General features: G+C 36.5%; 3 protein-coding genes and 1 pseudogene across 6 annotated transcripts in view; 1 reads left to right on the plus strand and 3 right to left on the minus strand.

Annotated features, from left to right (window-relative positions):
• Positions 1 to 2688: 2688 nt before the first annotated feature.
• LOC103703317 (dormancy-associated protein homolog 3-like) lies at positions 2689 to 4445 on the minus strand. The gene is made up of 3 exons (XM_039131537.3): positions 4067 to 4445; positions 3873 to 3975; positions 2689 to 2968 (listed from the first exon to the last, which is right to left on the minus strand). Exons 1-3 carry the CDS (start codon positions 4338 to 4340, stop codon positions 2941 to 2943), a joined length of 405 nt encoding a protein of 134 aa, XP_038987465.3. The 5' UTR covers positions 4341 to 4445; the 3' UTR covers positions 2689 to 2940.
• A 4544-nt stretch (positions 4446 to 8989) lies between these two features.
• Positions 8990 to 12132, plus strand: LOC103703318 (protein SMALL AUXIN UP-REGULATED RNA 16-like). Of its 2 annotated transcripts, XR_015974743.2 has the most exons (4): positions 8990 to 9034; positions 10815 to 11347; positions 11803 to 11877; positions 12008 to 12132. XR_015974743.2 is itself a non-coding variant. In XM_008786135.5 (3 exons), the coding sequence occupies exons 2-3, from the start codon at positions 10913 to 10915 to the stop codon at positions 11821 to 11823; spliced, it is 456 nt and encodes a 151-aa protein (XP_008784357.4). In that variant the 5' UTR covers positions 8990 to 9034; positions 10815 to 10912; the 3' UTR covers positions 11824 to 11960. The 2 variants fall into 2 exon arrangements, 1 of the variants encoding a protein (XP_008784357.4); XM_008786135.5 differs by lacking the exon at positions 12008 to 12132 and having other exon boundaries at positions 11803 to 11960.
• Positions 12133 to 15356: 3224 nt separating this feature from the next.
• LOC103703319 (auxin-responsive protein SAUR76 pseudogene) lies at positions 15357 to 15973 on the minus strand (annotated as a pseudogene).
• Positions 15974 to 20361: 4388 nt separating this feature from the next.
• Positions 20362 to 26224, minus strand: part of LOC103703320 (alpha/beta-Hydrolases superfamily protein) — a 30978-nt gene continuing 25115 nt past the window's right edge. For 2 of the 3 annotated variants that reach the window (XM_039131538.3, XM_039131539.3), the window contains exons 7-11: positions 25040 to 25251; positions 24779 to 24934; positions 22639 to 22873; positions 21760 to 22073; positions 20362 to 21252 (exon numbers count right to left, since the gene is read on the minus strand). In XM_039131538.3, coding sequence (XP_038987466.3) covers positions 20949 to 21252; positions 21760 to 22073; positions 22639 to 22873; positions 24779 to 24934; positions 25040 to 25251 — 1221 coding nt within the window. In that variant the 3' untranslated portion in view covers positions 20362 to 20948. The remainder of the gene's footprint in view (positions 21253 to 21759; positions 22074 to 22638; positions 22874 to 24778; positions 24935 to 25039; positions 25252 to 26224) is intronic. The other variant, XR_005513870.3, reaches the window with a different exon arrangement.

Consider the following 26224-nt stretch of genomic DNA (forward strand, 5'->3'; position numbering starts at 1 on the left):
AGTCTCTCATGAATTTTGCACTTAAAAATTATTTTATCCGACTAATATTTGTCGAGTCATAACATTACATGGGATAAAATTGTTTACTGACATGATGATCATTCTAGTGGAGGCTGTATGTGTTGCTGCTGTAGCTTAAATGGGTAGCATAAGGGCACCATAAATTGCATAGAGGATTGCCTGATCTGAGTGTGTTCCTAATGAAGTAAACAAGAACTCCCCCAGGTAATTCTTTTAGACCGGCAATGTTAAGGTTCTGTTTGGAGGAATTGTTGGCAGTAAAGTAAGTTTTTTTTGAAGTAGAGCTTTTATAAAAAGTTGTTTGCTTTTTGGTAACTACATTTTTAAAGTGCTGTAACGTTTTAATATGTGTTGGTAAACAAAATGAGAAAGTACTTTTGGTATGACAAAATGATCATAAAGAACATTATATAGTATTATACAATAGAGCATAATAAAATATAATATGTATTAATTTATAAATATATGATATAGTAAAATATTTTTGTAATGTAATATAATATCATTATAATATAGTAATATAATATTGTATACTATAGCATAATAATTTAATATAATATTAAATTATTTAATATAACATATCAGTGTATTATGATATAATGTAATATAATATAATATTTATAGTATAATAAAATAAGAAATATATAAAATATAATAATTATTAGCGTAAATTAATTTTTTATAATATAACATAATATTAAATTATTTAACATAACATGTTAATGTATTAAGATATAATGTAATATAATATTATATTTATAGTATAATTATTAGTATAAATTAATTTTTCACCTTTCTGATGGCAATTTATCTTTGTAACAAATTTTCTAACATATTTTTAGGATTTTAAAGAGACATTTTGTGTAATTGTTATATTTTATCATAAATTTTTTGGTCAAAAAATAGCTTTCTGACTAGGCCAGAAAGTGCTTTTCTGGAAAGCTCCAAAATGAAGTTTGTTTCAAAAAGCTGTTTTTAACTTTTAGAAAAGCTAAAACAACTTTTCAAAATTTTTATTAAATATTTTTATTTCAACTAAAAGTATTTTTGGAGAACCAGAAAGTATTTTTTGATCCTCTAAAAGTTCTTCCATATGGAGCTAAGTCATCTTACAAATTATAGGCATGCAGAGCGCATGCGAGTGCGAGAGCGAGAGAGAGAGAGAGAGAGAGAGAGAGAGAGAGAGAGAGATATGATGATGATGATGTAACATCCATACTTGTCAACGGTGGCACGAGGACGTGCAACAAAGTTTACCATTTTTTTTTTTTTAGGGTTGGGCTTACAAATTATAATATCATGACTTCTGAATAAAAGAAATGCATGTCTTCTTAAAGACAAGGAAGCGGAGGCCTATCGGTACCGGTGGTGAATATTTGATGGCGATGGATTTGAGTTACCTGTTCTCATTACCCATGGAATAAATTCTGACCACCTGATCTCTTCCACCGCCTGATGCCATCTGGCCTACTTCACGTTTGACTTTTGTGTTGTTAAGCCCGCTCGTGGCCCATTTCTTAGTTAGAAACGGGCCAGAGTTTATCTATTGGGCTTCTTGTAAGTATGGACTTTGTTGTTTGGGCTCTCAAGTTTGCCTGATCCCTACCTTTCTTTTTTTTTTTTTTTTGTTTTTTCTTCTCTCTTTTCTGTTTTTTTTTCTCTCCTCCTTTTGTCCTTATTTCATTTATAATTAATTGTGTGGTGGCCTTTCCCACCATTTTCTTTAAAAAAACCACTAAAGTCCATCTTTATTTTTTCTTTTTTATTTTAGCATGTAAGGGAATGGTAATTTAGGTAGTTAACTAAGTTTCAATTAAATGAAAACTTGGCTAAAATTGTACGTTGACTTACCATTTACCAATTCCAATCTTTTGGAGACTTGCTTCTATTTCCTGTTGACTCTTTTAATTGGTCAATCTTCTTTTACAAATAGCAATTGTACTATTCTTGATAGTAGACAATCTATATAATCTGGGTACGTGGCAGGTTGTAGTTGAGATGAAACATAACTAGCTATGAATATATAACCACGTTTTCCATACAATTTCCATCAACTTAAAGCCCTTATTTTGCACGCTCTTGTTAAATAACCATAGCTAGACTTGAGATGCAGAGGATCGAATCATGCAGGCTCATCAAAATATTCTCCTATGCTTTCTTTTATTTATCTTCATAAATTTTCCCACACTAATATGTCTATGATTTTTGGAAAAAGATGCTTCTTATCCGAATTCTTTAAGCAAGACAAACAATTTCATTACACCATATTATTTCCATGAAAGGCCATAGCAATAATGCTCAGATCAAACAGCATGAATGCGCCAACCTATTGATTACATCCATTGTATTGAGCCAAGAGCCATATATTAAACTATATAGGGCAATACAACTTATATAAAGATGAAGCCATTGATGTCGGCCTTGAAACTAGCTTGATTACCATTACAAGAAGATCTTGATTTTCCAAACCCAACTCTGGAAGACCTCACACGTACTCTTGGATGAGTTGAAAAGTAAATCCATAAGGTAACGTTTTATAACATACCTCACCCATGAAAGTTAGTATTAGAATCGATTACAGAGATTAATAAAATGAACATTCAGTTATATAGAATTTAATTTTATCGCAACCGCCACAAACATATCTTATCACCATATCAAAGGTCGTACAGATCAAACAACTAAAATAGATTCCGATGTATGTTAGTGTAAGCTACATCTGGCTGGGCTCATTCGGATAAATTCCACAACCATATTCAATTTACATGGCAAAACACCAAGCGGGGGCAAGAGAAACACTCCTGCTTCACAAAACTTTCTTATGCCTATCCTACCACAAATATATACAGACTTTATAAACACCAGCTTCCACCGCACTGAAGTGGACTGTAATCCTTTTTCCTTCTGTTTAACTCAGTATCATCTATCCAGAGAACTTATCAACACCCTGCAACCAAGTCAAACAAAAAACATGAAAAATTAACAAAATTAAAAAAGGCTTCTTTTCTTTTGCTTTTTTCTTTTTATTTGGTGAGAAACAAAAAGAATCTCCTATTTTAAGTTGACCAAAAAATCATCATCTCAATCCATCTTTGATAGACTTTGGTAATTATCATGTAGGTTTTTTTTACCTTTCAACAAGCAATTCTTGCGCATAAAGCCCTAGGAACTAGGCAAAGGACAGGCAAAAAACGAAAAAGATAACACATAGTAATAAATCTCACTCGTGAGCTTTTTATTTATTTATTTTTTTTTTAGGTGCAGTACTCGTGTCCTTGAGCTTTTGCTGACAAAGAACATTCTCAAGAGATTTAAGATACTTTGGCCTTTCATTTTTGTACAAGAAAAACCAAAATGACATAAATGCTTTATGTTCATCATGTAAAGATAGTTGATAGACGTTGTTTAATATATTAATACATTCATATACTTCATCATAACATATCATGATAATTCAGCAAAAATTCTATCTACGGTTCCAATAGAATAATATGTTTATGCTGAAAAAATACTTGTATATTCCCATAAAAAAAATCATTCTGGTTCATCCCAAATAAGCTGAATCTCGCACAGACTATTGGCAAAAAAAAAAACGTTCCTCTTGTGAATCAATATGATTTTTCTTAACAAATTTTCTCATCCGATCTCACAAAACTCTAATTTGTTACTATAAAAAAAGCACGAGTCATGAAGCTGAAACAAAGCAAACAAACCCACGAAAGCAGGTGGCTTTGGTGTATTACAACTATATTTATCACAAGAAGTTATACTACACGGTCGAGGAGTTTATTTATAATTATAGGTGCTCTTCTGGGCTAAATTGAAAGAAATGGAAAAAAAAAAGAACTAACCAGTCGTAAACGTCCGGGTTCCGGGGTTCGGCGGTCTCCATACCCTCCGCCGCTGGCGTCGGCTTCTTCCTAAGCCTCCACCATTCTCCTCTCGGCCCCGTAGCTACAAATAAAAATAACCCGAAAAACAAAAGGAGATTAAACTTCTAGAACGTTCTAGAAGCTTCTGGAAGGGGATACGGGAACGGACTCACGTGTGAGGGGCGAGTCGGGGACGCTGGCCGGCGAGGAGGGGGACGAGGAGGCGGAGTCGAGGGCGCTGCGGGGGAAGGAGGTGGTGCGGAGGATGGTGATGCTCCGGGTGACGAGGGAGCTTCCGGGCGCCGTGGCGGCGGAGGCGGCGGAGGAGGCGGAGGAGGAGGAGGAGGAGGTGGAGGAGAAGGAGGAGTACTTGCGGAGCTTGCCGAGGCCGGAGTCCGGCCGGGGACCGGCCACCGTCTCGTCCCACAGATGATCGAGAAGGCCCATTATCTCCTCTTTTTCTTGTAATCTCTCCAACTCTTGTAAGCTTTTCTAGGTGGAGGGGGTGGGGTTTTGCAGGGAGAAAGAGAGAGAGAGAGAGGAGAAGAGGAGGGGAAGGAGGATCTCAGGGGATTCTTATGGATGAGGTCATCTTTAACCCACGGCTGGCTTGAATTGGCTTGGCTCTGGCTTGGTGGTACTTGGGCCTCTAGAGCCCATCCCTGTTGTTTTCAGACCATATTCACAAGTTTGGTAATCAGGAATAATTCAACTAGATGTAATGATTTCGGATTTGATCCGAAAAAATTATCAAAAGTTTGGAAAGAATTGGGATAACACAAAATTAGGAAAAATAATAAAACTAAAAAGGTTTTCTAAAATGTTTTATTTATTTAAAAATGCATAAGCGACATCGTCACTGGCAACAATATATGGCATCATTTAATTTGTAATTATAAAAATTTATTAAATTAGTCATATATAATTCATGGATAAATCATATTTTAATGATCTGGAGAATAATGTAACTATGGTTTGTATTATCCTTTGGCTTAGTTTGAGATTTGGGTTTAAGAGGCTAGTTGCATCATTTAGTTACTCTTTACTGCACTTGATTATCCTTGTTTCAGTTTTATTTAATGATTTATGAAGTAAGCAATCGGAGGCTGATATGAATACATCATAATCGTATATAACCCACTTCCCCTTCTTATTGTATGATGCAGCCCTTAATGTAAATCAATGATTAGTACTTGAGAGAAAATGTGAGGGCAAAAAGAATTGACAAGAAAATGACTACAAAGTTTGTTTTTTATATATAATGTGGATAAACTTGCTCAAGAATATTTGTAACTATTAATTTTCATGTTTTCTTGCGCGCGCGCGCGCACATATATATATCCAAATATTTTAGCAATTATTTTATACCTTTTCAGATATTTCTTGTATGCATGTTTGAATAAGCATTTTCTTTTTAAAATATAGATAAGTAAAATATTCATGGACGAAATCTACTGCCAATCTTGCATGTTGTTTCTTTATTTTTGGATGCAAAACTTATATGCATGTTTTTTATTTATTTTTTCTTTATTTTTGTCTGCAAAACTAAGTAGAAATGACCGGTGAAACTCTCTTAGCTTACAAATCTATGACCAAAAATATTAAACATCCATAGATGAAAACCATGCTAGGATGTTGCAATTATTGAATAATCTTCTATGTAGAGTAAGTGCTAGAAAAATAAAATAGAATAACTTCTCGAGATATAATCCACTCAAATGATAAAAGAAAGTAATTATCTTCACATAATCCATTTGGAAAACTGATGAGACTAATTCATAGATGTATGCATGAATAGAGAAGCCTATATGTTGTGAGAAAGTTCGATCTTATATTAATTAAATGGTGAATCAACATTTACTCTTTAGTCGTATGCTGCTTTCACTAATTTTCTCACTTCAGTAATAACTCTATTACTAGTACATATAAACAATAGACCAAACTTAGCTCCATCGAATACAATCCCTCTCTCTATTCTACAATCAATTATCCATGTTATATATATCATAAAAGTTTGAAGGTAACAATACATACCCTCAAATAACCACCAAAGTCTGAACTGTAATCGATTTGCCTAAAAAGAGTAGAAATTATGTCATCCAAGATAAGGATGTCTTGCAATTGCTTATAGACTCACGCAGCTGATATCTATATCTTTCCATATCACATGATTAAAAAGTAAAAACCGACGAGTCGAATTGAATTCTATTTTTTCTCTATCTACGCTCCTACCAATTATCAATAGTATGCATACCTTCAAATAACCATTGAAGTCTGAAGTGTAATCCATTAGAGAATAGAAATGTTGCCATCAAAGATTAGGATATCTTGCAATTGCTCATGGACACAAGCAACTGGTATCTCTAATATTTCCACATCACATGATTAAAAAGTCAACGAGGTTGGAGTGGGTTGGGCTTTTCTGAAGCCCAATTAAAGTCTCCCGGAAAGCTGAGCCGGCTCGAGCCGCGTCAGCTTTGACAGAGCCGAAGCTTGCAAGAGGAGGGCGCCGGGAAGGCCGGAGGGCCGTTGACTGGGCAACCCATGGGGGTGGGCCCCGCCATTCCCATTTCCACGTAATGGATAAGATCGGTATCTAAGCCTTGTGACTCGGCGTCAATGTGGCAAGGGTTTAAGATTTAGATACCGTTCATATTATTACCCAAATATGAAGTACCTTGTAAATATATATATATATATATATATATATATATATATATATATATAGTAAAGAAACCAAGAAGGATTGGATTGGCTATTCCTTCTATTGATGTCTGGTGTCAAAAATTACCAAAACAATACACAACGTATGATGGGCATGGAGAGGCTACCAAGTTAGAATTTATCATTTTAGTAAACAAGAAACTAACTAAAACGGTATTAAGATGAAAACCTTTGCTTTTGGCAAATAAATGTTCTATTACGAGAAAGAAAAAGCTAATAAGTGAATAATCTCAGAAAAGCTAATAGGGCTGCGGATTGGATGATCTCATATGTGGCTGATCATTCTAAAAGTACTCTGTGGGTCGGAGAAAGAAAGTTGTCTAGTGCACATTGTGATGCATTATTTTTTAATTTTTTTGAATATATTCGTATCGGATATAGATGAGCAGATAAAAAAATATATATAACAGTTTTTGGTCTTCTGTTCAATTATATATATATTTATATATATTAGCTTACTGGAAAGTTTGTTCCTTTTTTTTTGGGTGGTGGATGTGACTGTGAGAATCTTGCTCCTGTTCAGTTAGAATATAAAGCTAAGATTACCATCTTGTAAATAACTGGGTTTAGGGTCCTTCAGGCAATCAATGGCAGTCCACATCACTTGGACGCTGGCAAAAGACTTCCAATGGGCATGGCATGCACATCACTGTCTCTTTAGCCAGCAGTCCATTTTCTGCGCCACTTGTCCAAGAGAGTATTAGTTTTCTATTGCTATCATTATTGGTGATAAGGTATAAGAAAGCTACAGTATGGTTGGAGTCATTATAAGGCCAGCTGTGGTTGATAGTAATGTTGCAAGGGGATGGGAAAAATAGGACAGAATGCAAAACAACTTATTAGGTGAATTGGTGTTTGCCACATACTCCAAATGCAAATCTTAATGTAATGTAGAAAATACTCTACAAAATAAGTTGATGCTAGGCCAAAGCCCAAATGGGTATATTTTATTCTGATTCATTGCCCAGACTTGGTGCAATCTAATTCAACCCTATATTATAATTAGAACCATAGGTGGGTTGGGTCGACCCACATCTTCGTATTACTTACTATTATTTTATTGCTGATATGTTTATAGTATAATTAAATAATCTATTTATGTGTAGTTCTGATTTGTGTTTGGGTTATCTTGGCCCCAATTTCATTGGAAAAATTTGAAGGATTGGTAAGATTAGTATTACATCGGATGCAATACCCAAGTTGAAAGAATTAGATCGGGCTTGGGATTAATTTTGTGATGAGATTTAAATATGAAGTTGAGTTGGACCGCACCGGTCTTTCTTCGGATTCGACTCACTCACACTTATGGTAATAACATCCTAAACCTGAAAATAATTGAGTTGAATTATTTTGAGTTCCGAGTGGGAAGAAAGTTTCAAATAATTAATATTTATGAAGAGGATAGTCTTCTTGTCATTATGTGTACCGCAATAAAAAACCAATATTAATATGGGCCATTTCGAATACTGAAATATATTTACATAATTTAATAAATAATTTTAATTAATTATACATATATTAAAAATATATTTCTTATTATAAATAAATTTTATTATATTTTTAATATATTAATAAATATTAATATTAATAATCCCATGCTAGATTTATTAGAAATTAACAAATATTTATCAATTATTTGTCAGTAATCAATATTTATTAATTAACATACTATTATCAATATAAAATTATAAGTATAAATAATTAATATAAATATAAAATTATAATATATAAAGTATATATACATATATTATCAATATAATATATTAACAAATAATATATTTAATTATAAATATGAATATAATATATATTTATTATATTATTTTATATAACATAATTAATATAATATTAACATGATATAAGTGGTTTTTTTTTGGCCAAGTAATGATAATTTTGGATTATTTTCACTCGATAATCTGGTGTGAAAAAAAACCAATTATTGGATTATTTCCATATCAAATATGGAAATTATTTTTTCATGCGAGCTTATCTTAAAGCCCTAAAAGTTAATTGAGTCACACCAAAGAAAACAATCTCAAACCATCCGATCAACTACTGGTTTCCCCATTGTACGGCTAAGATGCGCCTGACGAGAAAATCAACTCCCGGCCACCAAATGTAGCCGTTGGCCCGGGGTGATCGGGTCAATTTCCTCGGCGGTAATTTTGTGCGGACTTCTTTCGACATGACACGTGTCCCTATTGACCCGCCCCCATTCTTCTTCTCCACCCTCCCTGGTCTCCCACTTCCCAATTTGCCCTCGTTCTCGATAGGGGATAGAAAAGGAATGACACGAAATCATAGGGGTAAATTAGTAAATTGGATTGCAACGTTTAAATCTTCGCCTGCTCCTCCCTTCCCCTCTCCCCCTCCGCCTCCTCTCCTAATGGCAGCCTCTGCTCTCCCTTTTAGATAACGAAGTCATATCCTTGTTCCTAATTCTCTTTATTTTTTGATGCATTTTTCATTTGTATATCTATCTATTTATATGTCATATTAGATTGATGGATCTGGATTTGTATCCTTTTCATTCCTGGTGATGGTAGATCTCACAGAATCTGTGGTTATTTTTTTTACCTTCCTACTTATCTCGCAACGCTGTTTTCAGATTATAATAATATCTTTTTGGTGTCAGTTGCAAGCAAAATATTCCTTGGTGCATATGGTTATGGCTTTGATTTATATGACAATCCTTTTTTTTAAGAAAAAAATATTGTCAGTAACAACGAGACTTATTTTTCCATTGATTTTTAATATTTTTTATGATATGATTCTGATGTTATTATAAAGTGAAATAATGAATTATGACATGAGTGCATGCGAGGAATGTACAAACTCGTGGAGATCCTAAAAAAGAAAAAGCCAAATCACCCTCTAGCTATGTAATTAGAGATTAAATTAAGTTATCTCAAATCACTTCTATTGGTTGCTTTTTAAAAGAATGCGTTGGAGAGTGATCTCCACCTCCATCTTTAGGACACTTAGGACCAAGAAATGTTAATTCTGAAACCAATGTTATAGAGAGGTTTGCTGCATTGATGCAAGTGTTAATGCCCCCCCCCTGTTTACATTTAATTTGACACCAATAGCTAGGTTACGATCGATTTATCTTCCATGAGGATATCAGTAATGCCAAGAAGAATGCTTCTACCATTGTTGAATCCAAAGGTGCTCTTGCTAATGAACATATTATCACTTGGTTTACATAATTCTTAGTGTTTGATGGAAAGATATCAACACATCCTCAAAAATTTTGATTTGCTTGCAATTTCTGTATCCATGCAATAGAACTAGGTGAAATTGTTCTTCTGACCTTCAGATGTTACAACATCACACATTTATATATTAATCCACTGTCTCGAACCATGCAATCGATTATCCAAGAGGCCATCAATTCCTAACAAACATCATCCTGAAAATTCTTTCAGATTTTTTATTTCTGCGGCTTTAGATCCCCTCAACTGATTCATTCGGGCTACCAAGTTGAATACTATATTGTCTTAATTAATAAGGTTCATCATTGGCAGGTCCCATTTGAATCTCTTTTTATTTGTGCACTGAGGCAAAAGATGAGCAATTAGAATTCTACATCATTAGGCAAAAGATGATCCTACCTCATACGATGCATCACGAATTGTTAAACACATTATGTTGGGACTCTCATTGAAACTAAAATCTCATGTTATTCTTCTGAAATTCTATAAATTCTATTCTGCACATATCATGCACTGCCATGCTAGGACAATCATCTTATTGCCAGATGTTCCTGGTAATAGATCTCAGCTCTTTAAATCTTAATCATTTTTAGGAGATTCCATGATCTTAATTATTGATTTATTTTGAAAACTAAACAATCCTCCATTAATATAATTTTCTTTCATCTGCTGCGATCGAGTCCTTAGCTTGTAGTTTTAGTGATTAAATTACATTCTATTAGCAAATATTGGTTGTTGAGTGTGTCTGCAATTCAATCTCGTCTCCTAAGAATCTCTGCAGTGCATCATGATATATCATACTTGGATTGTCTGTAAAAGTATATAGGAGCTTTACCATGACTGAATTCTTCATCTTGAAGCTCCAAAAGCCATACCAACTCTACTGGAATAGAACTTTAGCATGTTTCAAACTTTGAGAATATGTGAAAGAATTTGATTAAAGTTACAAACTTATTTATTTTTCTTAAACTAATGCTGCATGCAGTCGAGACTATGAGTGCACAGAGATCATTGAGATCTGATGATCCTACCTCGCCGGAATTCTAACACCAAATCTGGTCATCACCATTAAGTCCTCCAGCCATGGGCGAGGAAGGTGGGAAGGTGACCGGAATCCGGCAGATAGTCCGATTTAGAGAGATGCTCCAGAAATGGCATTCAATTGCCCTTGGGCCAAAGGAAAATGAATCCAAGGCTTCCGGCATCCCCCCTGCCGTGGACAAGCGCTTGAGGAATGCATGCATCTCATGCGATTCAGATGAGGAGGGCTGCCGCAGCCCGGAGCCCCCACCGGATGTCCCGAAGGGGTGCATTCCGATCTACGTAGGACCCGAGCATCGGAGGTTCGTCGTGCCGACAAGTTATCTGAGCCACCCAGCATTCAAGCTACTGCTGGAAAAGGCTGAAGAGGAGTTTGGATTTGAGCATGGAGGTGCAATCACAATCCCTTGCGAGATTGAGACGTTCAAGTATATCCTGCAGTGCATGAAACAACACCAGAGGGGCCTCATCAATGGCGTAAGTCCATGGCTTCTCTATTATACCTTCATTCTCCATAAAGATTTGATTTGGTTTTCTTGCCGCTCTAAGGAACAAAAATGCCAATCATCAATGCCTGAAAAATTCTCATTCTCTCTTTTGGGAGTTATTCTTTTCTTGTTTCTGTTTTCATTTACCAGGAGCATTTTTGAATTTGTTTCGCTATGCTTTACAAATTGCTTGAGTCTCTACAAATTTTGACGAATACTCTCTGATGTCATGCAAAAATTCTTTCAGATTTTTACAGAAATGCATCTTTGCTCGTTTAAAACTTTCTTCAAGTTGCTGCTATATTAATCATTCATTAATGTTAATCTAAGTGGTTGTAAATCTTGGAACGTTTTAACCAACAGCAAGGTTCTTTATGGATCTCAGGATTTTCTAGAGGCTTGCCTGATGCTTCTCTTCATCTCTCTGCTTTTGTGGTTTTGCAGAAGGAAATCCTACAGGGCTAGAGCAATGACCACACATGAACTTGTTTGTTTTCAGCTACAGCATTTAAAGTTTTGGTAAGATTACAAATTGCCAAATGGTTGCTTGGCGATCAAAGTGCTAGGATCTACTTTTGTGGCATCTGATGTACTCGAGGTTTCAGGCTCATTCAGTGGGTATAAACTCTTTCTTGCCTCCATTTTTCAGGCTGCAGGGGATCTGCTGAAGTTCATCTGACCCACATTCCCTGTTCTTCTGGATCATGTAAATGATTCTGTTAAACATGTGATGTTTGATGGAGAAATGTCGTTCTGATCGTCTTCTGTCGCCCATTTCATGGCTTATGCATCATCGATTTCTTTCATTAGTTTACTCTTCGGTTATGAGGATTCTATATCATCTCTGGATACTGTGATTAGGAGATGATTAGTTCATTGTTAATGAAATTTAATGGTAAGTACATCTATCTTAAAAAAAGACATCACAAGCAACAGCCATGTGAGCATCTTCTCAGACCGAGAGGTGAGGACTGTGTGGGTCTTTCCTGGTATTGCAGAGGCTTGCGATCATGGAAGCCGATCGGTAATTGGCTTTTGATGGCAGTGAAGGGTGAGTGGGTGGTGATGTTAATTGGATGGCTTTGGGGTCCTACACACACTCATTTCAAACTGTTGCTCTTCTGTTGATACCTTTTAAGAGATGGTAGTCCAACTCACTGTAGAACTGTATGCATTGTAGTAATCTTGGTGCCTGAAGTGGTATTGATATAACGCAGGTAGGGCATTAACTATATCTCTCCATAGATTAGAACACCTTTTACTTGGCCTCTAATTCATAAATAGCTTCACCATTTTATGACAAGTAAAATGCACCTGACTTCTCCAAATGCCTGAATTATTTGTAAGATATCTCCCCTCCCATTTGGCAAGTAAAGTAAATTTGATTAAGTTGATTAATGTCCTTGACACCTAAACCAACCTCTTCCTTTCCAAGACAAACAATGCTCCAATTTACTTTGCATGAGGCTCCTTTACCATTCTTATCACCACTCCATAGGAAGGATCTTCTATATCGTCGATTCTTTTGACAACCCAAACCAGTAATTTAAAGATGAACATGAAATAGGGGGGAAGTGAGAATTAATCTTCTCCTAAAGAAGAGGCATTTACCCTTCCATGTCACTAATCTAGCTTCAGTTCGCTGCAGAACTAACAACCAATCTCTCTTCGCAGGCTTGCCGCCATATGGTAGTAAACCAAGATACTAAAGTGAAAGGTGGAATAGTGAAGCCATTGAGCACAATCATATGCCATGTTATAGTCCAGACCAATAGGATACATCATCTTATTGCTGATGAATAGTTCTAAAATTTTTCAGACAAAAACTTATAATGGATATCTAATTTTTTGACTGGCTTATTCATTAACATATTGACATACTCTACAGTGCTAGAAAACAGACTAGCGATACCTTTTTGGTGAGATTTCTGTACTATTTTTGCATCACTCAGCTCATCAACAATATGTGATAAAATAGATGGTAGAGTCTGATTTTTGTTCCTGCTCTTTCTTCTTCCATTACTCACTGTTGATTAGTAAGCCAACCTTAATGGACTGGAATTAATGCAGTGACTGCATAATCATCCTTTGCTTAACACAAGGGCCATATCTAATATCCAAAGTGAAAGTCCAACTTTTTTTAAAAAAATCTACCAACAGGGGAGAAGTATTAATTGAATGAGAAGAAACAATCACTCCCCCTTATTCTCCATTCCTCCAAGGTCACTCCTTACCTCATTTCCCTCTCTCATCTCCCTTCAAAGTATCAGTGACTGCATGCATGGTCTGAGTCTCTCTCTCTCTCTCTCACACACACACACACACTTATTCTTTGGGACAACAAAGATAAGATTCGAATATTTGATGCACCCCACGAGGGGGTTTCTTGTTAAATCAACTCTCATAAGGACAAAGCTGCCATGAGACATGGCATGTGGTTCTTGTAGCCCCACAGCCACCATCAAACCATGTGCTCTCTCTTTTTCTTGGATGGTTAATACTCATAGACTTGCCCATGCTTGGAGCCACCCTTGCCAAGTAGGTGGCAACTATGAGGTGTCTTGCCTTCTAAACATTTGCTATCATCTCATGATAAATCCAACCATAATTTTTAGCTACAAGATGGCTGGCTCTGTCTTCCAATGCATCAAACAAACAAACAAACAAGTGCTTTTAATCGTAATTACTAAGTATTGTATGCCATTAGAGCTATCGTCGGCTATATATTTACGAGATAATGTAGTTTCATAATGGGAGTTGAGAATAAACGAATAAGAGTAGAGAATTATATTTCTGTCTGTATTTCATAATATACAGGAGCAACCTTTATATAGACTAGGAGGCTGATGAAGTTTAAAAGGCCTACTAAGTTTGGCGCAATATCCTACAATGATTCTAACAATGGGGATTCCTAAGCTTTAAGAATATCAGTACATCTTGTAGAATTTTGCCGAAATGTAATCAAATAACTATGATCTTTTTCTATATCTAAGCCATCGCACCATGTAACCAAAGTTTATGAGAAACAACACTTCTTAATTTTTCATCCAAATGCCAGAAGACTGGCCAATTGCTGTGCATGCTACATAGAGTATCCAGTGGAGAAAGCCATGGCATTGTTCTGTATCTGATTAATTTCTTTCTTATAATGTTTCTATGTGCATTCTTTTCATATGGTTAATTAGTATTGGAGAGAGATTTATATGAGAACCAACAATATTTAGTTAATGTATTCATTTATATGATGAATTCTTTATCAAAATTAGCCATAAGTAACTGGTAGGGAATATGTGGCTGGAGCAACATTAGGCTAAAGAGATTGGTGATAGATGAGAAAACATGTAGGAAAAAGAAAACTTCATCTTATTAGCAATGAAATTAAGTTCGACATTTTACAACACAATCGCTGGACTTATACAACTGACATGAAGCTCAAAGAGCATATACAAAATTGCATTCTTCTCTACGACAAAAAATAGAGTGAAAAAATCAAAAAAAAACATAGCCCGTGGTATTTGAATGTGAGTGGGTAGGTCAGAGGCAATGGCGCTACATATAAGTTTGCCAGTAGTTAAGTAATGATTTAACTTTCCCCATGTAAGTAATATGCAACAAAAGTCCAAATCAAACAATAAAGGACATAAATCGTGACAATTACAACCTATTTCCACCAAAAGATACTGATTTGGCGCAACGTCAATGATAAATAAATGCCGACAAGAATATCCACAAGCAGGTGTGCTTGCTTGTTTGCAATGTCGCAATCCAACAACTCTTTCGCTCATCTAATTAAATAAAAATCATCATGTGTAACACCAAATCTAGCCAACTATCAAAGGAGACAACAAATATAACACAATCGTTCAAATTAAAATTTACATAATTATTTTCATAAAAATATTCGAGCAAGCAGGATTACATCAACAATATAAAATATTTACCACAAGATTTAAAAACGGAACATCATGAGATTAATCTCCAATCATATCCTCCTCCGAGATTGGAAACGGGTTAATGAGTCCTCCTCACTTCATTATTCCTTTTAAGTCCTCATCATTAGGAAAATTTTACAGCACCTACCCCTACAACAGAACAAGCTACTTAGAACTGGCGAGTCCGGTACTCCGCCGAATCATTGCTCCGCCGCCTCAGCAGGCATAGAACTCGACGAGCTCGTCGAGGGACTCGGGCTGGGGGTCCGCGTTCTCCAGCATCCAGAGGAGGTGCTCGAAGAGCACCACCTCGCAGCCCACCACGGTGGCGTCGGCGTCGGCGGCGGCGGCGCCGGACTTCTCGACGAGCACACGGAAGAGGGGGTGGTTGACGAGGTCGGAGCTGACGAGGTACCGTCGGCGAGACTTGCCGACGTACACCGGGTGGAGCCCGGCTGGGACATCGTCGCAGTGGAACGACGCGGACTGCCACGCGTCCTCGTCCTGCGACCTCGACGAAGCTGAGCCCCGGCCTCCGCTGCCGCCCCCCACGGCGATCCTGCTCGACGAGTGCCACCGCTTTATCATGCATTTAAGCTTGCTCAGCTTCCCCTTCCCGCTCTTCGCCATCTCCTCTTGCCGCTGGCTGCCGGCGACGGGACTCCCGAATAGAGAGAAAGAGAGGCGACGGGAAGGAAGGGGAGAAAGCTTCCGGTATATAAAGGTCTTGGGGAGTGGAGCTCACCGGAGTGGGACGACAGCGGAGAGGACGGGAGGCATGGGAATGGGGCCCCGGTGTCGCGGATAATAACAAGGGTGCCACTGGCCGTTTGTCTTGTTATTTCTGTGGGCTGGCAGCCCTAGGAATTTTGATTGATTAGGTGTGACCATGCTGGCACAGCAAATGATCAGTGTACTTTGTGCACGTAAAAAAAAAAAAGAATGCTATAAATTAGATGAGTGTTGCTTGCTATGCACCATGCACGTAAATACTTTATTTAGGGCTCTAATACCTTTTTTTTTTTTAATTTTACTCTTAACTAGGTACTTTATTGTATAATAATGTTATCTTTGTTTGTTTAATTTTTCTAAGTATAGACTTGAACTTATGCTTAGAAATACTTGTTAGCTTAGCTGGTTGGTATCTATCTCTTTTTTTAAATGAGCGATCTTAGATTCAAATGAAAATGCTAGTGAATTATCATTATAATCTTTAGAAATTAAAAAAAATAAATGCGCTAACAAGCGAACTATATATATATATATATATATTCCAACAAAATTTGTTTATTTTTGAGATAAATCTTATGTCATCGTTAGTTAAAGACTGAGTTTTCATACTAAAAGGTAAATATAATTTTGTCGAGCGCACATTCCTCCAAATGAGGGGGAAGGCCTAGATTCAATTTAGCCGATGGAAAGAATTAAACTTTTTATCGTGTCGGTGGAGCTTATAAATTAGTTAGGGTGGTGAGGAAAAATAATGTTTGAGGTCTAAATGTTCTTGGAGGAAAGTATGAGGTCTGGTTTTAGTAGAAACCTACTCTTTGTTATATTTGTCTGACTTCTGGTATTTTCCTCCAAATCCAAGCAATCAGCCTGCAGGAATCAAGGGTGCCCACCTGCAAAAATGGCTAAACAAATGAAGGTACATAGCTTTTTTTTCAGCCTGGGCTGCTTCAACTATTTACTAACATCAGAAAGCAGCCAGTGGAGCCCTCAAGATTCCTCTCAACCTTGCAATCCAACATTTATTTTGGAATATACACATTAATTTATTGGAAAAGGGAAGTTGAAGCTGAGTTTGTCAAAATCAAATAGATGATCTCCTTTGTCAGGTAGTGGTATTTGATTCTCTGAGAGACATGCATCAACTTCGCCAATCATAGAAGAATAAGTAGTGCTTAATTAACATGAAGATAGAGGACTGTTTGCAAAGAAATATAAGATGTTTATGTTGTAAGAGAGCTGGCGCCGAAAGTTCTAAGAAAGAGCTTTTTATTGAGAACAACAGTATATGAAATGATGTGGTAAATCTAGATTGAAGTACAAAGTTGGTGGAGATAAAGGCATAACTCTAGGTGGAGGATTATATTAGCAATAAGAGGATATGTTAATTATTGTTTAACATGGTTCATCCTCATCTAAATAATAATTAATTATACATAGCCTTTTCTCTTTTGCCCTTTTTTTTTGTGGGGTGGGGGGCAGGAAATTAATGTAAAGGAGACAATGTTGGATTAGAGGATTTAGAAAAGAAATTGATAGCAACATCATATATTTTTAGCTAAATTTAAGATACAAAAACTCATTCAGTAAAATGTTTGAAATGCTTGAAGATATCCTACCCTAACCCCCTGCCAAAAAAAAGGCATTTGAAATGCTTGAAGGTAATATTATCTTGCCAAAATTTTAGATACTTTGCCACTAATAACCGGTTCATAGGAGATATATCCAGTAACTAAGTGGATTCTATGACAAATTTAACCATTACCTTCTAAAGATAGAGAAGAACAAGAAATATCATAGCAGTTGTTAAATTATCACATTGTCAAACATTTGAGTTAGCACACAAAATATCTGACTACTAGAAAGAACTATAATAAAACTTCGTTTGTCATCACTTTTTTATTTATTTTAAAATAAAAAATTATTTCTAAATTTTAAAAGTATAAATATATTTGATATGATTAATTATTTTTAAAAATATAAATATAATAATGATGGTTGAGATGGTGATAGTGAAGGCAGAGACAACGGCTGAGAGCACCAATACTGTGGTAACGGCGATGGTGGTGGTGCGACAAAGACTATATGATAGGAGTGGTGTGGCGGAGATGGTAAAGGTGGCTGCAGCAATGGTTGTGGTAGAGACGACATCAATGGCCATGGTCGTAGTTGAAATGACAATGATGCCGATGGTGGGAGCATCAATAATATGATCCTAGTGGTGATGATGGTGGCAGTGGAAACGGTAGCGATAGCAGTAGCGGATATAATGACAATGAAGATAGTAGTGGCGACAGTATAGTGGCAATAATGGTAATAATGGAGATGATGATGGTGGTGGAAATGATAGCAGCAGCTGTAATAGCAATAGTGGTGGTGGTGATAGTGACAACGATGACGATGGTGGTGATGAAAATGATAGCAGCAACTATAACAGCAATGGTGGTAGTGGAGACAGTATGGTAATGATAGTAGCGCTGGCGACGATGTAGAGGTGGTGTAGATGATGGTAAAAGACAATTTTTTTAATTTTTGAAAATAATAAAAATAATTTTTTACTCATATTTTCTCAAAAAAATATTATTTTTAAATATAATATAATATAATATAATACGTTTTAATCCAAATTTTACAATTATGTTTTTTTTAAAAATAAAAATGAAAAAGAAGAGCAGCGCCAAGCAGGTACTATGGTCATCATTTCATGCACCAGTAATAGCTGTTGCTAAAGATTAGGCCCGCCTTGGCATTATGGTATGTACGAGTGTGCATAATAGGAGTAATCTTAAGAGTCCTTCCTCAAGGCTATGGAGTTGTAAAGGTTGGCCGAGGGAGCGTGAATCCAAGCTTTTGTTTGGTTGTTTTCTAGGAATCCCCGGAATGCAGAAAGGTTCTTGCCCTAGAAGGGTCACCTGCAAGCGATACAAAATCGCGGGCAGAAGAATCTTCACGCTCGGAAGAGTTCTGAACTGATGAAACAACCGTTCGTTATCGAGCCAAAACAGTCAGATGGCGTCAGTGCGATGGCATCGATGAACATTATTGCAGTGTACTTCTACTGAGGGTTAGACCTATTAATGGGTTTTCATTTTGTTTTGTTTTTTTTTGAGATAAGGAATGGAGCCTATACCCAATTCAATATCAGGGAATTAAACAATGAGGGTAGCCTGGGCTAACTAGAAAAATTGGCTCTTATTTTTATATTTCTTTTGTAATGAATTAATGGTGCATTTGACTTCGTTTAGAGTCGGAATTAGGTTGGGAAGGATTGGAAAATTTCTATTTTTTTTCTGAAATTCACATAGGATTAATTTCTTTTTTTTGCCCAATCAGCTGGAATGAAAATTACTCATTTTTATTTTTATTTTTATTTTAAAGTCTAATTCTTTTAGATCAAATATGCTACTAAAAAAATTTGTTTCATGGTAGTTTCGGAGAAATTGACGAGAACACCGAGAAGCTAAAGATAGCCCTATCAGCAACACGGTTATGCCAACTTCGGAGGTTCAAACCTCTAAATTCGTTTATCCCGGCGCACGCCCTGTGGGCGACCAGGAACAGAACCAACCTCCATGGGATCCACAGTATGAAGCTACCACACTCCATAAATTTACTAAATTTATTGTGTGAGCATTATGAATGCTCACATAATAAATTTAAAATGTCAAAAGAAGAATTATAAAAACAAAGATTAGGATTGTTTTGGACCGTCCATTCAAGGAGACAGCACAGCGCATATCTCTCTCACGTTCCTCTCCGCCATTTTAGTACTAACTTCCCAACCCCCTTGCCCATTCCTTCGAATCAGAAGACCAATTCTTGGAAAGCTATCTCGGGAGTTCCGTGATATTCTGCTTTCTAATTTTAATTTTATTGGATGCATCCATACACGTGTTGTATGAACCACCCAGTCTAGCAAAACAAAAAAAAAGAAGAAAGAAAGAAGGCGACCAAATCTTCCATCTCTCTCACATTCCTCTCCATCAGTTTAGTACTAACTTTCCAACCCCCTCACTGATTCCTTCGAATCAGAAGACCAATTCTTCCTGTTCTTGTTGTTGTTGGATTGAGAGAGATCGAATCCGGTGGGTGAATTCAGAGAAAGATAAATTCCCCCCCTTTTTTTTTTCTTTTAAAGTTCTCCCTTCTTGTCTTCTAATTACTCGTTTCCATCCTTTCTAGACGGTGACTTGTGCCAATACAGCTTGCTTCCTGCTTAAGAGCATGGTATAGACTCGTCGGCAGAATATATCATCCTGCTTTACATGGGAACATAGCTTGTTTGTAATTCTTAAAAAGATATATATATATATACACACACACACACACAAAAAAAAAAAAAAATCAAAAGACGGTCAACGCCGCCATAAATATTTTCTTTCAAATACATTGTTTGTACATCAAGTTTCCTCTTTCCACTGAACTTGTAAAAGGCCTTCTTCCATTTGCACAATTTTGTTGGTCCACTGGACATACCATAATCTAAAGAGTACAACACAACGAGGGAACTGTACACTCTTCAAGGCATTTGTTGAGCATCTTATTTATTTAACCTATTTTACAAAATATAACACAGTCCATTGCTGTACAATGCATAACTTTACAATTGATAAGTCTCAAACCTACCAAAACTGCATTCATAATGATTATCCATGTTTTGAAGACCAAGGCAGAACTCAATCATGGTGATGCCTCTTTATGGTAAGATGCAAACTGATGGTCCATTCTCCTTCACCTCAATGTTTCTCTTGTGCCAAAATACTATCAATATTCCTCCAGCACGGCTATCTGCTTACCACCGTTGTATTTTGAATCTACAAAAATTTGTGAAGTGCCTTTACATTGCGGGAGCAGCATCATTATGCTGAATCTACTCTTCCTCACTTCTAGCTAAATGTTTGATAGAGCAATGTCCCATGTACTCGCATTCTACTCTGAAACAACTCTTGTGATTTCCCCCTTCAGAGGTTGCTGGGGAAAGAAAAGGATGGCCAGAATTCCGCAAACAGCTAAACCAACAGCTCCATCAAATGGATGCATGGGATGCACACTTGCTAGCCATAAAGGAGTACTAGGCCGGTATTTTATGAAGCCACCAGATTGCAAGGTGAAATTGGTAGCCATTATCCCCACGCGCAATCCAATTGCGACACAGAGCTTGCCATGAGCTCTTTGTTTTATTCCAAATAGCGCCAAAGATAGCAGCAAGAGACCTGGTACTGAAGCCAAGGACCTGCAGATTTATTAACAATAAGGATTGATATTTTGCGACCAACAAAAACAAAAAAACACTATGAAGTCGATAAACCATGACTAATATATCATAGGGGCTGTGTGAACAGAAACATGCGTATGAAGGAGTGTTTTACTATCCAAGAGTAGTGATTTCCATTAGTAGGTGATGACTAGCAACTCCGAGGCCATAAGCCAAAACATTTAGATTTCTGAATTATAGTTTCACATTTTCTTGGATCAGTATTATATCCATTCACAGAAAATCAAATGAACCCAAAACTTCTTTTCTTTTCCTTTTAATATGTAATAATGAATCAAGACCATGCTGAAGCTGCATCATGTAATGAACAAAAAACATTAGTTGAAAAGACCACCGAGCCAGCCAATGGTTTAAAAAAATAAAAATCAAATTCCAGATTGGAATTAAAATGTAAATCCAAGAAATTCATCTGCAGTAAGCTGCACTAAAATTTTCAAAAAAAAGTCATCTGTAAGTAAAACATACCCATGAATCATAGAAAATGCAACTCCAGATATCATGATGGCATGGTAATATCCAAGGTCAACAGCAATTTCCTCCTGTAACCATGATCTGAATAACAATTCTTCCACTAGAGCAATGCCAGTTGCAGTCACAATACCTCGAACAGCATGTGCTAGCATCCTCCCATATGCTTTGAGCAATACAACAGGACCTGCTGAAATTGATGGCAGACCTAATGACCAAGAAACACTTGCAAATCCCAGTAATCCACTCATTGAATGTATGCACAAGACTATCATCATTCCTCCAAGCAAACCCTTGAGGAAATCATGGACCTGCAGGCAAAATAGTTGATTCCAGAAGCTGTTACAGCCTACAGAAAAAATTACTAAACTTTGTTTTTTACAACCAAACCATACTACTAAGTATAAAAGGAAACCTTAACCATAACCATCCAGCCCTGCACCAACTATTGTGTTTGGCTTTATGGATCCTCAGTGGTCAAGCATTCCTATCTAGGATCCCCATTTGCCAAGAATTCCTATTTGGGACCACCTCAAAAGAAAAAAAAAGGGAATCGTGGTAAATAATTAGAATGCCCTCATAAAGGCCTGCTCTGGAACCACAAAATGATAATAAGTGTAATTTTGTACAATTGGGTGCTACAGCTATTCAAACCCCACAACCAAAGACCCAAGCTCAACCCAGTTGGCCAATATCACACAGCTAGAGCCCATGCCAGAATGGACCAGCTCTAAGATCGAAGCTAGGCCAACTTGTCCTGCTGAGATCCCCTCAGAATTGAGAGAATTATGAAGAGTTCCTTTTTTTAGACAAACTAAAACACCTGTTATACAATATCAAGCATTTGATGCAGCAAAGGAAATGTAAAGTTTATACCCTGGATGCCGATGTCAGATCCAGCCCATATTGTTCAAGAGGGTTGTCATATCTCCGAATTCTTTTACCCCATAACACAACAAGAATTGTGATAGAGACATAGAGACCTATAATGCAAGCATATTCAGCAATCCTGTTTGAAGTCTTTGTTGTCCAACTCTGAACAAGTGTTGGGAACAGGGGGATCACCACAGGTGACCATAGAACAAGCACCATGAAAGCAAACCCAAGTATCCTAGAGACAAAATAAAGCCAACATAAAAATCTTCACTAATTTTTTACTATGATAGGAGCAAATTGGAAGAAAATGACAAGAAATATATAAAAACCAATACTATCTATCAAATTTCATTAAAAAAGTTCGTCGAAAATTTGACCATAACTTTTTATGAATCTAAAATATCGACGCTACTGAGCTGAAGTAAAATAAAAGCACGTTTAACCAAGAGCAGACAACATGGAACATAACAAAGCAACATAAGTTAACTAAATAAAAACCACCAGGAAAACATATACCATAAAGGCACATGAGCAACACCTGCATTTGCATGAGGATGATCTCACATTATTACAAATCAAATGCCTTTTATCATGGACACTAATGTACAGGGAAGAAGAAGGTTAATGATCTCATAAACTAGTCTATTTGAAAAGATCATTCATTTAATTAAAAAAGGGTAGCCTAGTGCATGAGGCTCCAACCATTGCAGGGTCAAGGGAGGGTCAATTGTATACAACCTTTCACCCGTGTGTGTAGAAAGGCTGTTTCTGTGTTTCAAACCAATGACCTCCAGATTACTATGGAACAACCTTAACGTTGAACCAAGGCTCACCCTCTACTGATCATTTATTTATATTACTTTTGTAAATTTGTTAACTGTGACTAGAAAGATATCAAAATTGAGATGTTCACAATAGTATCTTTTTCCAACCAAAAAAATATCTTAAAAAGAACTTCCAATATTGCAGCAAATAACAAAAGGATTAGTAAGCAGGTTCTACAATTCCATATCTATGGCATGAATACAAAACATCTGCACTGTTTTACAGCTGCATTATCAGAGAATAGAAACATGGTGATTAGGTATGTGAAGATGGTGACTAGCATAAGAAAACACACTAGTAAGACGAGAAACATCATATATCATGACTCAAGTAGTAAATAATATAAGATACAGTCATAATAAATTCATTCTACACTGATCTATCATGATGCTACATCAAACAATATTTTTTTGGAACTTAGGATGGGAAGAAACCCAGCTGAAATTGGGATGAAGGTGGGACTCAAACCCGGGTCATTGGTATCCAAACAATAATGACTTTACTAACTGCACTAGTTGGCACCCTTTATCATTCTATTTATATTAAGAGAACTATATATCTTAAAACTACTCTTGCTTAAAAATATTTGATTTCATTATGTAAGTTGCATCCAGAGTTGCAAAGCAGCTTCATAAATAGATTAGCATCCACATTGGAAGCAAGAGAGAAGAAAAGGAAATCAAGTTCTTCACTTGCTAATTTCCTTGATGTTTCAGTTGCACCTGCAGTGGTTAGGCTATACTTGTTATCACAGCTTTAATTAGTTCAAGAGCTCTGGATAGTTGTTTACTTCATTTCTTCGTTACTCATCAAGTCTGTAAAGCACCATCGAGAACTAGAAATCCAGCATGAACTAAATTGTTTGTCCTTGTTGCTCATTTATCTGAATATTGTCGTTTAGTATCCATTGATTCTTGTCTACCATAATATGCTCTACCTAGTGCTTTGTCTCTCATTTATCTGAAGGGGTCAGAGTCAGAGCTTGCTTCTTGGATCACGTGCAAGGTGTGACAATCATTAACTCAACGATTTTGATATTGAAACAACATCACTCAATATTAAATGCAGACTCGGGAAACTAAAATTAGTCATTGCAATGTTCTACTAAGAATGCCATGATAACATGAAACATCAAAAAAATTCTTAAAATAGTTAGATGCAGCAGAAAGCTAGTAAAACGAACCTAAAACTAGACAGGTTTTATAAGCTTCATTTTCCTAGGCAAGGGAAAGATGCCCTAAAATTTCTAAATTAGCTGGGGGGGAAGAGGAGAGGGAGGGGGGGGGGGGGGGGGGGAATTAAAAGCAAAACGAACCTCTGAAATAAAGGACGTTCAGCAATCCGCAGGAATGAGATAAGCCTGTCTGTCAAGCTCATAGCACCACGTATGCCACCCCAGAGTAAAGCAATTTTGCCAACTAATCGCAGCATTCCACCCTTTTGTCCCAATTCTGCCAGAATGGCAACCAGTCTTCTCGTACATGTTGAACAAAGCCAAGGTAATCTCAGAAAATAAGGGACATAGGGAATTAAAAAAAGAAGATATGAAAAGCGACAAGAATCAAAAGAATCTGACCTTTCCTGATCCACTTCCCCATCAGTCTTAGTAGGTACTACAGGACCAGCAACAGACATTGCTTTCTCAGCAAGGTTGATCACTAAATTATCCTGATTTTTTTCTCGCATTGCTTCCTCAAGCTCAGCATGCTCCGCATGGGGAAGCCCCTTCTCATCGGATAAGGCAGAAGGATTTTCCATGGTCTCATCATATTTGTAGCCCTTGTTATGCTGAAGGCACAAAGAGAATTCATGAACCGATAAGCAAGAGACATAACATACACATCTCATTAAAATAAGTGCCATTTCCATGATTAGTGAAACCCTGAGAAAATAAGAAATATATCACAGAACCTCAGCAGTTTTGGATGCCAAGATGGCAGGACAAAAGCCCACTCAAATAAGATAAACCCTGCTGGATCAATTTCACTAAAAACGATATTTCAATCACCATTCTGTCAGCAAATTTTTAATATATAGGTATATTAAACTAGGAAGCATAGACATAGATACAGGATACTGATATGACACGATATGAATACACTGATACAACAAATCTTGAAAAGTAGGATATGATGCAGCTAGGAAACAGCATCAAATATATATGTACTTTTTGCATGTGCATAAAAACACCCGTACAACTAGCAGGCCATCAATTCACTCAAATCCATAGATGACAATTCACACTCCATGTTCTTATTATCAATTTCATAAACTTCAAATTTAATGATTCCTCATTAGAAAGTTAAGATCATAAAACGAGAAAGAAAGGAAAAAAGCCCCCCTCATCCTTGGAGGTATCCTAGATGTATCTCAAGTATATCTGGAAAGTAGTTGGAGCATTTTGTTTAATTTTTAAAAATAGGATAACTAACATAAGTATCGGATGCGTATCCTAGAAGTATCTAACAAGTATCAATCCAATACATATCCATTGGCGATGCTCCCTAGGTGTTAAAATTCAGGAAAAAAGATAAAATTACTGAACAAAACACAACATTGCACTAACAATGTATGCTCTACATTGAACTCAAATAAATGTATGATCTACGTTATGGAGGCCATGATTAGAAATACAGAATCTTATAATTTACGAGAAAGTACAATCCCAATACTGATAAGAATACCATGTTGTGAATTGTGTAAAGAATAGACTGCAAGGTAAATATAGAGTATGGAGACATTTATATCTACAAGACATCCC

This window comes from Phoenix dactylifera, chromosome 18 (genome assembly GCF_051530095.1).
Source record: "Phoenix dactylifera cultivar Ajwa chromosome 18, Ajwa_hap1_PhDact_Kaust_v1.1, whole genome shotgun sequence".
Lineage (NCBI taxonomy): Eukaryota > Viridiplantae > Streptophyta > Magnoliopsida > Arecales > Arecaceae > Phoenix > Phoenix dactylifera.

What these genes read in the sequence shown, in the direction of transcription:
- LOC103703317 (XM_039131537.3), bottom strand. Translation starts at nt 4,340, where the DNA reads ATGGGCCTTCTCGATCATCTGTGGGACGAGACGGTGGCCGGTCCCCGG. An exon ending in CCCCGACTCGCCCCTCACAC is followed by an intron (nt 3,976 to 4,066) that starts GTGAGTCCGTTC and finishes TTTTATTTGTAG; the next exon opens with CTACGGGGCCGAGAGGAGAA. An exon ending in AACCCGGACGTTTACGACTG is followed by an intron (nt 2,969 to 3,872) that starts GTTAGTTCTTTT and finishes ACTTGGTTGCAG; the next exon opens with GGTGTTGATAAGTTCTCTGG.
- LOC103703318 (XM_008786135.5), top strand. Translation starts at nt 10,913, where the DNA reads ATGGGCGAGGAAGGTGGGAAGGTGACCGGAATCCGGCAGATAGTCCGA. An exon ending in AGAGGGGCCTCATCAATGGC is followed by an intron (nt 11,348 to 11,802) that starts GTAAGTCCATGG and finishes GTGGTTTTGCAG; the next exon opens with AAGGAAATCCTACAGGGCTA.